This window comes from Belonocnema kinseyi, chromosome 3, assembly GCF_010883055.1.
Source record: "Belonocnema kinseyi isolate 2016_QV_RU_SX_M_011 chromosome 3, B_treatae_v1, whole genome shotgun sequence".
Taxonomy (NCBI): Eukaryota; Metazoa; Arthropoda; class Insecta; order Hymenoptera; family Cynipidae; genus Belonocnema; species Belonocnema kinseyi.
In genome coordinates, this window is record NC_046659.1 from 150,398,086 (window position 1) to 150,416,036 (window position 17,951).

General features: G+C 25.6%; 1 protein-coding gene across 1 annotated transcript in view; it reads right to left on the minus strand.

Moving 5' to 3' along the window:
* Positions 1-12,531, minus strand: part of LOC117170387 (decaprenyl-diphosphate synthase subunit 1) — a 135,806-nt gene extending 123,275 nt beyond the window's left edge. The window contains exon 1 of the mRNA XM_033357152.1: positions 12,250-12,531. Coding sequence (XP_033213043.1) covers positions 12,250-12,381 — 132 coding nt within the window. The 5' untranslated portion in view covers positions 12,382-12,531. The remainder of the gene's footprint in view (positions 1-12,249) is intronic.
* Positions 12,532-17,951: the final 5,420 nt, after the last annotated feature.

Here is a 17,951-nt window from a genome sequence, read left to right on the forward strand (position 1 = left end):
AACGCCGCGCTGCAGGTGGGTGTAACATGGGCTGCACGGGGTCTGCGTCGTAACTCAGGCCTGCCTCAAAATCGACGCTATAGAAGAGTGTCACTGTAGTTCAACTTTCAACCAAGTAATTCAACTTTTAACCAAAAAAGACAATTTTCCAACTAAGAAGATTAATTTTCAATCAAAAACACAAGTTTTTAACAAAATACATGAATCTTCAATCAAAAAGATAAACTTTTAACTACAAAATACTAATTTTCAAGCAAAATAACGAATTTTTTATTTAAAAAAAAAAACAAAAACAAAATTTAATCCAAAACGACGAATTTTCACTAAAAAGATACATTTTCAACTAAAATGATGTATCTTCACCAAAAAAAAAAAAAACATTTTTTTAAACAAAGTAATTCAAGTTTCAGCCAAAAAAAAATGATTTTTCAGCCAAAAAGATTAATTTTCTTCCAAATATATAGAATTTTCAACAAAAAACAAAAAATTTTATCCAAAACGTTGAAAATTCAACTAAAAACAAATTAATTTTGAAACAAAATAAATGAATGAATTTTCAACTAAAATGATAAATCTTTGAAAAGAAATTTTTTTAATAAAGTATTTCAACTTTCAACAAAGAAGATAAAGTTTCTGCCAAGCAAAAAACATTTTTTCGAAAAAAAAGATAAATTTTCAATAAAAAATTGGATTTCCAACGAAAAATGATTCATTTGCAAAAAAAAATTGAAAAATATATAAAAATTTGCATCCAAAACGTTGCGTTTATAACTTCAAATCAAATTCATTTTCAATCAAAATAAACAAACGATTAAAAACTAAAAAGATTAATTTTCAACTGAAATAATGAATCTTCAACACCAACACAATATTTTTTTTAACAAAGTAGTTCAACTTTTACCCAAAAAAGATGATTTTTCAACCAAGAAGATTAATTTTTTGCGAAAAAAAAGAAACCAATTTTCAATAACATACATGAATTTTTAATAAAAAGATTCTTTTTGAACAAAAAATAATTAATTTGTCAACCAAATATAACGAATTTTTAAGAGAATACAAAAAATTGCATCCAAAACGTTGAAATTTTAAATAAAAACACATTATGTTTCAATCAAAATAAGCAAACAAATTTTCAGTAAAAAGATGAATTTTCAACTGAAATGATGAATCTTCAACAAAAAAAAAACATTTCTTTAACAAAGCAGTTCAACTTTTAACGAAACTTAGAGTAGTTCGATTTTTATTTCAGTAAATTAAAATGAACCAAAAAAACAAATTTTCGATCAAAGTGTTCAATTTTCAACCAAAGAAATTAATTTTCAACTAAAAAGATTTATTTTCTATAAATAACGACGAATTTTTAAAAATGATAGCATATTAATTTTTAACCAAGCATGGAATAGTTCAATTTTCAATAACCAAAATCAATCTTTAAAAAAAAATTCTTTTTTTTTTAATATTTATATTTCCACAAAAAAAGATGAATCATTAATTAAAATGAATCTTCAACCAATAAGATAGATTTGGAAACCAAGAAAATTTATCCTATACCAATCAGGATGAATTCATCAAATCAGTAATGTTTACTGACCGAATCTGTAATCTTAAATGATCTAAACTTTAACTTCCATGGATCAAAACAGTAATTTTTAAATTAGCAGTCCGTAACATTCACTAATTAAGTCAGTCATTTGAATTAAAAAATCAGTAACTTTCAATCTGTAAAGTAGTCATTTATGGTTAGTTTAAATAATTGATTAAAATTAAGATTAAAATCAATTAAAGCTAACTAAATTCTTAATAGATACCTACGAACCGATTAAAAAAAATCATTTACTTTATTTCAATGTAAAGTTTTCAACATTGTTAACACTTAAGATATTGTTGCTTAAATAATACGTAATTAATTGAAAAATTTTGATATTAATGTTATAGACAAAGAAAAGCGACTTTTAAATGGTTTTAAAAAATCATGAAGTGATTAGTAAACATTATTGCTGTTTGATCATAAACATAATATCTGTAAACAAATTTTATTAACAAATGCACAGTTAATAATTTTTTAGAGTTTCAGGTAGTTTTTCTAACTTTCTTTGTTGGTATTGCCAATATTATGTTAATACAGTTCGGAGCTATTATATTTCCCAAACTTTGCATTTGTTTATAAAAATAAACAATACGTTTATTTTTGTATTTTAATGTTTGTGTATCACTTTAAATTGATTTCAAAACGAAAAACTTTTAATAAAAATTCAAAAATATTCAAATATCATCTAATACGGTTTATAAGTGTAACGATACAACTGTTAATAACAAATTATTCATTAATAATAAACTATGTATCAAGTTATGCTTCGCGAATCTTTATTTAACGATAACACACTAATATAAATAATTTTGAATTAATGACGCATTATTAAAGTAACCATATATTGAATCTCACCATTTTTATTACTTTATATATAAATGAAGTAAATTTTAAATATTTATTTTTAAAATCGGCCTCAGAGATCTTTTAAAAATGTAGTTAGCTTTGATTGACAAGAAAAACATTGAAATCGATTCAAAATTGTAGCCGAAATTGTATTTAGAATTTTTTTCGTTATTAAATTTTGTGTGACTGTGTGGTCCGGTACTGTATCTGCTATTTGTTTGCGTCTTCGAGACTCATCGGTTGACCTATTGTGGAACATTTTATGACCTAGTAGTACCGATTTATGAAATTTAAAAAAATGGGATATTCTTTTTATATAAGAAAAACTTTCTTGATATTAGGAATACCATTTTAATACATGTGATTTATTTGTTCGCGTCTTCGAGAAGCGCCGATTTACCTATTGAACAATCTCTTATGACCTTCCATGACCTTTTCTTTTATTTTTAAACAAAACTTTTTAACTTGCCTATAAAAAGGTTTTTTTTTTATATTGAGAACTGTATTTGGTGTAATTGTTCGCGTCTTCGAGACGCGTTGATTGACCTATTGAAAAACCTTCCATATCCTCTTATAATCTAGCAAAACCCATTTATAATTTTCAAAATATATTGTTCATCTTGCTTATATGAGAAAAAAATTCTAAACATAGATAATACATCAGGGCTGTATATGATATATTTGTTCACGTTTTCGAGATGCATCGGTTGACCTAGTGAAAAAACTCTTATGAACTTCCATTATCTTTCCTATAAAAGTATCTTTTTATACTGGGAATGGTTTATACTGTATTTGCAGTAATTGTTCGCGTCTTCGAGACGCGTTGATTGACCTATTGAAAAACCTTCCATATCCTCTTATAATCTAGCAAAACCCATTTATAATTTTCAAAATATATTGTTCATCTTGCTTATATGAGAAGAAAATTCTAAACATAGATAATACATCAGGGCTGTATATGATATATTTGTTCGCGTTTTCTTGATGCATCGGTTGACCTAGTGAAAAAACTCTTATGAACTTCCATTATCTTTCCTATAAAAGTATCTTTTTATACTGCGAATGGTTTATACTGTATTTGCAGTAATTGTTCGCGTCTTCGAGACGCGTCGATTGACCTAACGAAAAGCTGTTGACGTAAGCTAAAAATTTGTTCGTCTCCCAATTTTTTCATACTTTTTTCAGAAAAGAACCTTCCTCTATGAGGAAGCAAAGATTTCAAAAAATGAGCACAAATAAATACAACCAAAGTGAATACATCCATAATACTTCGCAGCAAGGTTTAAATTGAAAGTACTATGAAATAAATGTTGTTTATCGAATTGAAGAATAGAAGAGAAGCAGCAACAGTTAGGAAAGAGTAGGCAGAAAATAACGTGATTATAGTCAAGACAAGTTGGTATTGAGAAAGTCAAGATCGCCAGCGGACGTTCCATACAAACCTGGGTAAATATCTCTCTGCCATTTAGCTAGCCTACTTAAGTTAAGCTTATAGAGCTGAAATAGAGCTAAACCGGTTACTCGTCAATTACATATCAAAAGCGCAAGATACGAAGAAAAATTCAACTTTTATCTAAGGAAAAACGCCCATTTAAGTTCAACATTCATCAAATCAAAACTCAGAATTTATTTTCAACATTCATTATTTCAGAACTCAGAATTTATTTTAAACTTAATTGGCATGGCGATTACAACATAGAACACTCATCAAAGACCAAAACAAAACATACCAATAATTAAGTTTGCAACTCAAAAATATCAATTTTGAACCAAAAAATGGAATTTTGAACCAAAAATTGAACCATTCAATGTTTCGTTACAACAATTAATTATCAATAATGAAAGGAACTTTTAACAAAATAGTTGAATTTTCGACCAAGAAAGATTTTTCCGACAATAAAAAAAAATTAATCCAATATGTTCAATTTTCTAGCCAAAAGACGAATTTAATTCAAAACAGTTGTTCCAAAAACATAAATTTTCACTCGAAAACACCTATTCTTTCACTCGAAAACATGAATTTTCAAGAACATATAAATAAAGTAGAGTATTAGTAGATAAATAGAGTATCATTTTTCAACCAAAAAAGTAGTTTTTTTTAAACTGAAACGATGAATCTTCAACAGCAACAAAAGAAATTTTAACCAAATATTTGTATTTTGTACCAAAAATATCAATTTTCTACCAAAAAAGTCGAATTTACAACTAAAAAATATAAATTTTCAAGCAAAAATTATATATTTAAATATTTCATGTCAAAAAGATGTTACTTTTAAACTAAAAACAGTTAAATTCAACCGAAAACAAATTTATTTTCAACCAAACAGTTGTATTTTTAACACAAAAAGTTCAAATTTTTACAAGACATGAATTTTTTAACCAAACAGACTAATTTTCAACAAAAAAATTAATTTTCGACCAAATAATCCAACCTTTTATTAAAGTAGGTAAATTTTAAACAATACAGTTGAATTTTAAATTAAAAAATAAGGAATATTTAACAGAATTGTTGAATTTGCAAGAATATAATTAAATTAAATTCAACTTAAGTTTATAGAAAATTCTCCAAATCTTTCAGATTTTGCCTGACATTCCCTGACCAGTTTTAAATTCCCTGACTTTCTCTGACATTCCAGAATTCCCTGACCTATAGCAATACTGATTAATCTTAAAATATGAGAGTTTCTAATAATAACAATGATCTGATAATATTATCTAAATATAAAAAAATTAAGATTATAAACGAATGACAGTAATCATTTCTTGAAATTTTAGTCGAGATTCTATTCGCCCAAGAAAATTTCGAATATCCTGCCCCTCATGTTTTTCTATTTTTATTTATTCATCAAAAGTTCCAAGGAATATTTAACCCGTTGAGGAATTTATCAAAAAAGTACATGAATTTTCAACTAAAGAAGATAAATTTTAAACCAACAAATAACAATTAAAATTCTAGCAAAAACAAAACGAATTTTCAACAAAATGTTTAAATTTGCAACCAATACAATAAATTTCAAAGCAGAATTATAAGCTTTCAACCAATGAGACTACTTCTCTACCGAAAATTGAATAAAGTAGTTGAATTTTTACCTAGAACAAATGAATTTTCACCCCAAAATAAAATATTTAAACTTTCTATTTAAAAATTAATTTTTAATTTGAGAAAAGACTCATATTTAACCAAAGAAATGAATTTTTAAACAAAAAGATCCATTTTCGATCAAGAAGATTAATATTTCTAGAAAAAAATTAATTTTGAACAAAACACATGAATTTTCCACCAAAGAAACGAATTTTACAGGTAAAAAAGATATAAATCAAAAAGATTAATATTCTGCCACACACACAAAAAAAAAATAATTAAAAAAAATACAGGAATTTTCAGCAAAATAGTTTAATTTTTCACTGAAGAATATAAATTTTATAAAAGATGAATTCATAACAACAAAATTTAACCGAATATTTGAATCCACGTTTCAAAAAAAATTTCAACCAAACAGTTAAATTTTCAGCAAAAAAAGGATGATTTTTTAACAAATTTGTTGAATTCTGAATAAAATAAAAAACAATTTTTACAAAAAAAAGTCGAATTTTCCACTGCAAAATATAAATTTTTAACAAAATAGTTGCATTTTTAACGAAACAAGTTGACATTTTTACGATAAGAAATGAATTTTTAAACCAAAATGACAAATTAAAAAAAAACGAATACATGAATTTTCAACCAAATAGTTAAATTTGCTACAAATAGAATGAATTTTTAAAAAAATGATTAATTTTCAAACAAGAAGTTTAATTTTTAACAAAATGGTAAATTTTTCAATGAAATAAAAGAATTTTGAAAAAAATATTTAAACTTTTAAACAAAGAAATAAATATGCAACTACAATTATAAATCTTCAGCCAAAACAATGAATTTTAACCAAATAATTGAACTTTCGACCAAAAAGATGAATGTTTAACCAAGTAGATTAATTTTCTACCAAAAAGTGGAATTTTTCACTAAAAAATATAAATTTTGAACGAACCAAGTTGAAATTTTTACGATAAGAGATGAATTTTTAACACAAAAATAACGAATTTTTTAAATCCGAAAATATGAATTTTCAACAAAATAGTTCAATTTTTTATGAAAGGAATGAATTTTCAAACAAAATGATAAATTATCAAAAAAATACATAAACAAAGATACGAAAACGAACATAAAAATCAATAATAACTTTTAAACAATAACTAAATATGCAACTAAAATGATAAATCTTCAACAAAAACCATGAACTTTATCCAAATAATTGAATTTTCGACCAAAAAGATAAATTTTAAAACAAGAAGATTAATTTTCGAGCAAAAAAATCAAATTTTCAACTAAAAAATATATATATCTTTAATGAAAAATTCAATAGTTCCTAGAGCTGCTTGGCCCTCTGAGAATTTTATCAAGTATATTTTTTTCTAATTGATTTGATTGAAAAATATAACGAATCTTTTCAAAACTTCTAATTTTTATTAAGATACTTTTTAACTAAGAAATAAATTTTTTCAGCCATAAATATGCACAAAATTTTTAATTATAAGGGCAGATGCTGAACATGTTCAGCCGGGAGATGTGAAATTGCCCGCACTCTAGTTTCTGACAGATTCACCCGAAACGAAAAAACAAAAAAGTTTCTTTAAGTTTATATTCATAGCCTCTGCGTGAACAAAAAAAAAGTTAAAAAATAATCATTTTTGACAAAATGGCGTCAGTTAAAAAAAAATTGATTTTTACCCAAATTTTTCATTAAATTGTTTAAAAAATAATTGTTTTAAAAAAAATTCTAGTTCAGAGAGGTTCACGCAGAAGACAATCATTCGCTTCCATTTAAGCAAAAAAAAATCGATTTTTTGAAGCCCTTACATAGATCGCCTCCCTTAAGTTAGTTGTTTGAAGCGAAAAGAATTGAGTTACGAAAAAAGTTATGAATAAAAAATATTTAAAAAATTTTTTAAATAAAGCAAAGGAGAATATTATGTAATATTGACCAGGTGTGAGGCAATGACCAAAGAGAGGGCCAGATTTATGGTCCGCGTGTTCAACGGGCTGCATTTACTTAGCAGTTGCGCAAGGCGATTACTATGAACTCGCCAATGGAAATTTAAAAGGGGTCCGTCTGTCTCCATCGTCTCCCCATTGAGGAACGAACGCGCCGCGCCGTGCACTACTCTCAACAGGTGCGGCCACGTCCTTAAGGCAAAATTTCAAAATCGCACTTCGATCAGCGAACTCACTTCTCACTTTCGCGATATCCTCACTTTATCTCCTCCTCCTCCTCTTCTTCCTCCTCCTCCTCCTCCTCATTTTTCACCCAAAACTACATAATTTCTCCCGACTTCAATCTCACTTTAATTATTCAAATCTCCTCAATTTCGTTCTCGCATCAAACGAATATCAATCAATGTAATTTTCAGGCTTGCCGCTAAAAACAAATTTCGAATGTCCTTCACTTTCCCTGACCGTTCTCAATCTTTCTTTGAACTACATATAAGAACAACGTCACACCTGAGAGATCAATAATATAAATGCAAAAAAAAAAGGTTTGTTCCTAAATTTACTTTAAAAATTTAGAAAAATAAATTTTGAAGAAAAAATAAGAATTAATCTTTCAGTTAAAGCAAATGATTTTCAGCTGCGAAAAAAATAATGTTAAGGGAAATGGTTCAATTCTTGAGCAAAGTGATGAATCTTCGAAGAAAAAAATAACCGTAATAAACGTAAGCAGTTAAGAAAACCTCAACAGTTTTCAACTAGAATGCATAATATTGCGCAATATAATCAAATGAGTACTCGCGCACAGCGGCCCTTCCGAGGCAAGATTTGCAACTGTCTCACAAAAAATACTCTAATTTTTAATCAAAATCAGTTGAATTTACCAAACAGATACGATTTTTAAACGAATTAGTAGACTCATGAACCTTAACAGGCTAATTTTCAAACCAAAAATAGGAATTTTGTACAAAAGAGTTGAATTTTCAACCCAAAACTATTAATTGTATACCAAAACATGTAACTTAATTTAACAACAAAAAAATGAATTTTCAATTAAGATCAAAGATATATAAAAAGAAGGTTAAATCTTCAACCAAAGAAATGAATCTTTAACTGAAAAGATGGATTTTCAACGGAAAAAAAACTGTAACCAAAAAAGACAAATTTCCAACAAAGTGCATAAGTTTTTAATATAAAATGATAACTTTTGAATGAAAAAAAAAGAATTAAACTTTCGGTTAAAGCAATTTTAAACTGAGAAAAAAATAATGTTGAGGAAAATATAGTTTAATTTTGGAGGAAAGTGATGAATTTTCAAAACAAAAGTTAAATTTTTGAACCATGAAACATTTTTTCAATCAATAAAAAAAACATTCATACAAAATGTTGAATTTTGAAACCAAAAAGACGAATTTCATGAAAATACTGTTCAGTTTTCACCCCGAAAAATATTCATTTTCTACAAAAATAATTGAATTTAACAAGATAAATTAATTTTTAACTTCAAAGGCGATATTTCAACAAAATAGTTCAATATTCAATCGATGTAATGAATTTTTAGCTAAAATGATGAATTTTCAACAAAGAAAATAAATTTTGAACAAAACAACTAATTAAACTTTCAGTTAAAACAATTAATTTTCAACCACGAAAAAATGAATTTTTATGAAAATAGTGAAATAAATATTTTACTAAATACAAAAATAGTAGAATGAAATTAATTCTCAACGAAAATTGTAACAGTTGATATTCCTAACAAAAATATTATAATTTTATTAAATCAAAACCAATTGAATAAAACCAAAAAAATAAGAATTTTCAACAAATTAATTAAATTACCAGTGAATTTGTAATATTTTTGTTTTTATAACGAAAAAAATCAAAACCTACGCCATATGTATAGAAAAATATATAAAATAATAAACAATATGCAGTAACTTGAATTTTCTAATTTCCAGCATAAAAGCCTATAGATTTTCAAATTATACTTAAACAAATTAAATACAAAAATTAAATCAAACAGTACTTTAAATAAATTCCATAAAAAATTTACAAAAAAAAGAGAATCTATGGAAATTCCTACTTCTCTAACTCCATTAACATTAAATTTTCTTAAAATACGATAAATTTTGTTTCGAAGCGTTTATAAATCCCAGAAATTTCTATATACTATGAATTATTTACAAAACAAAATAGCTTTTAATTTTATGGAAGTTCGTTTACTTCTAAAATTTTTAACTTATCAACTTAAAATTGCTTGAAAATGAGAGAAATTTATAATTTACATGAATTTCAAACGCGAGTGACCTGAATTTAAAAAGTGTTGTTAATTTCAAGGTTTTTTTTAATTCGAAATAATTTCCAAGTGGACGTTATTTTTTGTAAATTCAATTTCTTGTAATGTCGAAAAATTTCAGTGATCGGTTACGGTTGATTTCCACCTAATTCTTTTCCAAATGCGAATCTTTTTATTAAATTTGTTTGGTTTAAAATAGTAAGATTTTTAATAAAATAGTTATATTTCGAATGCAAAAGATTAATTTGCCAGCATCAAACTTTATTTGCTGCCCCCCCCCCCCCAATAAAACGATTTAAAAAATAATTCTATCAAAAGAGATGAATTTACAAACAAAAAAGACGAATTTTCGACAGAATATTGGAATTTTCAACCAAAAAAGATTAATCAACAGAAAGATCTTATTTATATTTAAAATTTAGTTACTAATTGACACCAGTAAAAATTTCAAAGAAAAAAAAACGAATGGGGAAAAAAATCATTGAATTTGTAAATGAAAAACAATTTTTCAGTCCAGAAATAACCAAAATTGCAAACAAATTCTTCAATTTTCAATCAAAAAAGACGTTAACCAAATAGTTGAATTTTCAGTCAAGAAAAAAAATTTTCAAGAAGCAAGATTAATTTTCGACCTAAGAAATAAATCTTCAAATTATATGACGAATCTTTAACTGAATCAGTTAAATTTTTAGTCCGAAAAATTCATTTTAAACACACAAAGATACGATTTTTCAATAAAATATTTACCTTTTCAATTAGAGAGATAACATTTTTAACTATATCTTGAATTTGCAATTGGAAAAATTAAACTTTCAGTACAAAAGAGAATGAATTTCGTTACATTTTCAACAAGAAATACGAAGGTTCTACTTCCATGATCAATCTTTAAGTGGAATAAGTAATTTTTCAGTAAAAACGGGTAATTTGTAATAAACAGAAGAACAAATAATTTAAAAAAAAATAGTTACATATTCAACCAAAGAGATGAATTTTCAATTAAAATAATGATTCCTTCACCAAAAAAAGCAGTTGCATTTTCAAACAAAACGATGAATTCTCAACAAAAAATATTATAGTGGTTATTTCACCCAAAAAAAAAGTTTTATTTTAAATAAAAAAACAGTTGCATTCATCCAAAAACTCTTTAATTTTCAACAACAAAAATTTATTAAACTTTCAATCAAATAATTACATTTTTACACAAATAATTAAATTTTCAACCAAAAAGAACGAACTTTCAACGAAATATATTTGCTTTTTCTATTACCTTCTATTAATTCGCTTCAAATTTTGGTGAAAACCCAAGAAAAAAACAAACAGAGGGACTTTAGATTATATAAATAGGACTTTAGATTTATTTTCAATACTGCAAAAATATGACCTCAGAAAACTGGAAATTTTGCATACAAAGTAAAGTTAATTTTCCACTACACACTTGTTGATAATAATATATATTAATACAGAATTAAAACTTTAAATTTAATTCCTAATATCACTATTTAAAAATATGTTAAATTTTCCCGCCTTAATATCTGAAACTGTTGAAACGTTTTAAAATTTTTCATTTTGCCGAAGTTTCAGGAAACTTTACAACCTCGCTTAATTTAAAATTCGCGCCTAAATTTAAAAGGACAATGACGCATGCGCATATCTAAAATTAAGGAATTTCGAGAGAAAACTAAACTCGGCAAAACTATTTTCTGACACTATAATTGGAAGAAATATATATGAGAGAGCCACAATTATACACTGGCAGATCAAGACATGGGTGCTGTATAAATAATTAAATTTGCTTTAGAGGTAAAAATAATTTTCGTGAGAAAGGAGCACGTCCTAGCAGACGACATTGGCGTCTGCTATCTGTTAAAATGTAAAACAGCTGATTCCGACTTTTTAATATTTTCGCGGGATTTCACTCGTTTTCTAAAGGAATAATTACTAGACACGTCTCGGCTTTCACGTGCGATCAACGGAGTGAGAAAAGAGAGTTTTCTAAATGTAGGCTGAGGCAAGACAACCCCGAACATTAGTTTTCAAAGCAATCTATGTGTTTGGTCAAACGTCAAACACGGTCTGACAGGCCTTCGATTATGTAATTTTCCCATTTCTTCAAAGAGAGAACTGTATTTTCCACATGTAATTCGCTCGAGGTTGCCCACTATTTATGTAACAACAATCACGTGACAATTCGCAAAGATTTTTAAGTCAACCTTTCGAAATATGCAACTTTAGACTTGAGAAACTACTTCAAGTCGAGCTCGAACAAAAGGAACAGTTTCTCAACAATAACACACGTCACTTTAGTGTCTGAGGTTATGTCAATAACCAAAGAACTCGGATCTTCTCTTGGCAAATTCTGACTGAAACTTATTTCACCTGAGCACTTTTTCGAGACAAATTCGGGCAATTTTCGCGCGAGAATTGCGGGAAATCTGTTTTTTTTTTTCGTCGCGTCGAGGAGGTTAAGTGATTTAATTAGAGGATTTGAGGTACCTGACAGTGCTGAAGAAGTGTGTTGGAGGGTCGCTCGACGGTGACACATGGTGGTTTAACACATGCTGTAGAAACTTTCCTGCGAAATTGGGCACGAGCACAGACCCTAGGAACAGACCCTAGGCACGCCATAGCGACAACACTGATGTTTGACGATGACTGCAGACTGAGTCGCCGACTCGGCCGATGTTGACCAAGACTTTCCACTATTCCCCACCTTTCTGCATAATACTCCCTAACCACCGATCCGGCGAGAGTGCCAGTCGCTTTTTTAAAAATCCAATCTCCAGAGTTTGTCTAGTCAAAGTTGGCTTTCGTAGGGTAAAGAGTGGACTAGTTCTGCGCGCGGCCCGGGGGGAATCTTCTAAAACTGATATCTGCCGCCATCTTGGTATGACAGATTGTACTCCAGTTTTTCAATAAAAATATTGACCTCGTTAAATTTATTCTTACAATTTATAAATTTAGGGAAATTATTTTGTTCTTTTATTAAAAACTCAATATGTTTGGTTCAGAAATCAACTATTTTCTTTGAAAAATCGTATTTTTTGTTTGAATTCAAATGTTTATGGTTTCAGATTAAATTTTTGTTTAGTTGCAATATCAACTATTACATTGTACATTAAACATTCAATTGCACATTTATAAGTAGAAATACTTTGTAAAAATACTCTTTTTTTGTCGACGGTTCATCATTCTAATTTAACTTATTTTTTTGTTGAAATATTAACTTTTTTATTTAAAATTTGTTTCTAATGGATTGAAAATTAATTTTTTAACCACAAATTTAACTATTTCACTTTTAATTGAAAGTGATCTTTTTTAATTGAAAATTCATGTCTTTTGTTGGAAATTCATCCTTTTTTATCGAATTCAACTGTTTATGGTTTCAGATTAAATTTTTGTTCGGTTGTAATATTAACTATTGCAGTATTCGTTAAAAATTAAACTACACAGTCGAAAGTGGAACCACTTTGTGAATAATTCATTTTTTTTGTTTGGATGACGGTTCATCATTCTAATTTAAAAACTTTTTTGTTGTTAAAAAATTAGCTTTTTAATTAAAAATTTGTTTCTAATTGATTGAACATTAATTTGTTAAGAAAAAAATAACTATTCTATTTTTAATTAAAAAGTGTTCTTTTTTAATTGCCAATTCATATATTTTCTTCGACATTCATCTTTTTTGATTGAATTCAATTTTTTTTGGTTTCAGATAAAAATGTTGTTTGGTTGAAACATCAACTATTACATTGTTCGTTAAAAATTCAACTTAACAGTTGAAAGTAGAACTACATTGTGGTCAATTAATTTTTTTGGTTGACGATTTATCATTCTAATTTAACTTATTTTTTTGTTGAAATATTAACTTTTTTATTTAAAATTTGTTTCTAATGGATTGAAAATTAATTTTTTAACCAAAAATTTAACTATTTCACTTTTAATTAAAAGTTATCTTTTTTAATTGAAAATTCATGTCTTTTGTTTTGAAATTCATCTTTTTTGATTGAATTCAACTGTTTATTGCTTCAGATTCAATTTTTGTTTGGTTGTAATATTAACTATTACAGTGTTCTTTAAAAATTAAACTACACAGTCGAAAGTGGAAACACTTTGTGAAAAATCCATTTTTTTTCTTTGGATGACGATTTATCATTCTAATTTAAAACTTTTTTGTTGTTAAAAAATTAGCTGTATTATTGAAAATTTGTTTCTAATTGATTAAACATTAATTTGTTAACAGAAAAATAACTATTCCATTTTTAATTAAAAAGTTTTAAAATAAATTAATTAATTAATAAAGATAGGTTTTTAATGGATTAAAAATTAATTTTTGAACAACAAATTTAACCCTTCCATTTTTAATTATAAGTCATCTTTTTTAATTGAAAATTCATGTCTTTTGTTTAAAAATTCATCTGTTTTGATTGAATTCAACTGTTTATGGTTACAGATTAAATTTTTGTTTCGTTGAAATATCAACTATTACATTGTTCGTTTAAAATTCAACGTCGTACTACTTTGTGAAAAATTAATTTTTCTTTGGTTTAATGTTTTTTTGTCACAATATCCACTATTATATTGTTCATTAAAAAATCAACTACACAGTTGCAAGTGGAACTATTCTGTGAGAAACTCATTTATTTTATTTATTTAGTTTTTTGCTTGACGATTCATCATTATAATTCAACACATTTTTTATTATTAAAACATTAACTTTTTTTATCAAAACTTGTTTTTAATGGATTGAAATTTTGTTTTTCAAGAAAGAAATTAACTTTTTTATTTTTAAGTTAAAAGTGAAGTTTTTAAGTTGAAAATTCATGTCTCTTGTTGGAAAGTCATCTTTTCTATGAAATTCAACTGTTTATAGTATAAGATTAAACTTTTGTTTGGTTTAAATATTAACTATTACATTAGTCTTTAAAAATCGATCACAAAGTTGGAAGTAGAAATAATTTGTAGAAAACTCATTTTTGTTGTTGTTGACGATTCTTCATTCTAATTCAACAACTTTTTTTTGTTGAAAAATGAACTTTTTTGTTTAAAATTTGTTTCTAATTGATTGAAAATGATTTTTTATCGACAAATTTAATTGTTCCATTTTTAATTAAAAAGTTATATTTTTAATTAAAAACTAATGTCTTTTGTTGAAAATTTATCTTTCTTGATTAAATTCAACTTTTTATGTTTTCAGATTAAATTTGTATTTGGTTGAAATATCAAAAATTACTTTTTCGTTAAAACTTCTACTACATAGTCGAAAGTGGAACTACTTTGTGAAAAATTCATTTTTTGGGGAATGGAGATTTATTATTCTTATTCAACAAATTTTTTTGTACTTGAAAAATTAACTTTTTTGTTCAAAATTTGTTTCTAATTGATTGAAAACTAATTATGTACCACAAAATTGAACTATTTTATTTATAATTAAAAAGTTAACTTGTTTATTTTAAAATTCATGTCTGTTGTTGGACATTTATTTTTTTTGGTTAAATTCAACTGTTTATGGTTTCGAATTAAATTTTTGTTTGGTTGAAATATCAACTATTGCATTCTTCATTAGAAATTCAACTGCACAGTTAAAAGTGGAAATACTTTGTAAAAAACTCATTTTTTGTTGTTTTTGAAGAATTATCATTCTATTTCAACAACTTTTTTTGTTCAAAATTTGTTTCTAATTGATTAAAAATTAATTTTTAAAAAAACTATCCCCTTTTTAATTAAAAAGTAATCTTTTTTAGTAGAAACTTCATGTCTTTTGTTGGAAATTTATCTTTTTTGATTGAATTCAACTTTTTATGGTTTCAGATAAAATTTGTATTTGATAGTTGAAAGTGGAACTACTTTGTGAAAAATTAATTTTTTTTGACGATTCATTTTTTTGACGATTTCATTATTAATTATTAAGAAATCATTTTAATTCAAAAACCTGTCGAAAATTTGTTTCTAATTATTTGGAAATTAATTTTTTAAACTAAAAATATAACTATTTCGTTTTTGGTTAAAAATGTATCTTGTTTGATCAAAAAATTCAACTATTTACATCAAAATTAATTTTTTAATTGAAGATTCACCATTGGAGTGAAAAATTCATGTATTTTGTAGAAAATGTAACTATTTTGTTGAAAATTCATTTTATCTTGGTAAAAAATTGATTTTTTTATCTGAGAATATAACTATTCTATTTTTTATTTAAAATCTATCTTTTTTCAGTTTAAGACCTTTGTATTTTATTGGAGATTCGTTATTTTACATGCTCGTCACAGAAGGTATTAGATTTGTGTAAAATTTGACCCCCCCCCCCCCTCCAGTTTTTGTCAAATGTCAAATTACTTTTTTCCAACAATCAAAAATTACCAAAGTTATAGCATTTACAAAATTCAAAAAAATACACTTAAGTGAATATTTGATGCCAAATAACGCGCGATATGAAAAAAGTCAAAACAAGAAAAATGTTGCTTTTTGAATTTTCAAATTTTTTTTTTTAAATTGAACTTTTTTGTTCAAAATTATTTTTTAACTGGTCGAGAATTAAATTTTTAACTAAAATTTAACTATTCCTTGTACAGTCAAAAAATGTTCTTTTTTACTTGATAATTCATGTATTTTGTTGAAAATTAATTTCTTTAGTTAAAATTGTAACAATCTTGTTGAAAAATTATTTTGTTTAAAATCAATTTTTTACATGTGAAAATATAACTATTCTGTTTATAATTGAAAATCTCTTTTGTTTTTAGTTCAAAATTCATGTATTTTGTTGGAAATTCGTCTTTTTCGATTGAATTTAATCGTTCTTGGTTTAGATTTTTTTTATGAAAAATCAACTGTTGCATGTTTTGTTAAAAGTTTATTCACTTAGTTGAAAGAGAAACTACTTTGCGAAAAATTCATTTTTTTCAGGCTGACAATTCATTTTAATTTAAATACTTTTTATCTTGTTGAAAATTTAACTTTTTTATTCAAAATTAGCTTTTAACTAGTTGAAATTCTTCTTTTTCTTAAATAAAAATTTTACTATTTCATTTTTAATTAAAAACTGATCTATTTTGGTTGAAAATTCATTTCTTTTGTGGAAAATTAATTTGTTTGGTTAAAAAAAGTGACTATTTTGTCGAAAGTTAATTTTAGTTTAGTTAAAAATTAATTTTTTAATCTGAAAATATAAACACTTCGATTTTTGGTTGAAAGACTATATTTGCTACTGCTTATGTTTTCAAGTTAAAAAATGGTTAAATTTCCAGTAAAAAAAAAACACATTTTTAAACCAACAAAATTTCAACAACTAAATACTTTTGTTTCAACCAAACAGATGCATTTTCAACTAATAAGATTAAATTTCTATACAAAAAACGATTTTCGACAAAAAACGGAACATAATAATTTAATTTTCAATTAGAGAAAAAATTTCAAATGCGAGAAACTAACTTTTAACAACATTGTTCAATTTTCAATTAAATTAATGAATTTTCAACCAAAATTATAATTGTTCAATTTTCAGTAAAAAAATTAATTTTCAACCAAACAATATAAATTCTCAACCAAGTAGTGATATTTTTAAGTAAACAGATGAATTTTCAGCCAAGAAGATTAAACTTCTATCTAAAAAGATAAATTTTCAACAAAAAATTGAATAGTTACATTTTCAATTAAAGAAAACTTAATTTTTATCCAAATAATTACATTTTACAACACAAAGATTAATTTTCTACTAAAAGACAAATGTCCAATAAAATACATAAATATACAACTGAAAATAAAATAGTCAAATTTTTAGTTTGAAAAAAAAATTTCAAGCAAATTTTTTTTTAATAGCAAAGTTTGCAACCAAAGAAATGAATTTTCATCAAAAATAGAATAACAAATTTACAAAACAATTGTAGATACAGCAGATCCAAAACTGTTTTTCCTTTCTTCGACCGTTTTAATTTTCAATCAGTATTCCAGCTAAATTCAGCAAATATTCGGTCTTACGGTCAATGATAAAATCAAAATAAAATCATCCGAAATAACATGTGAAAAACATATTTATTTCTTTTAAAAATCCTCAACGTTTCGACCAACACTGCGGGTCTTTATCAAGAGTCGATATACAAATTTATAATTTAATAAAAAATTGTATGAGCGTAAACGTTTTAATAATTAGTGTCGTAAAAGGATATCGGTTTGAACAAAATAAAAAAATTATTATATTGAAACAT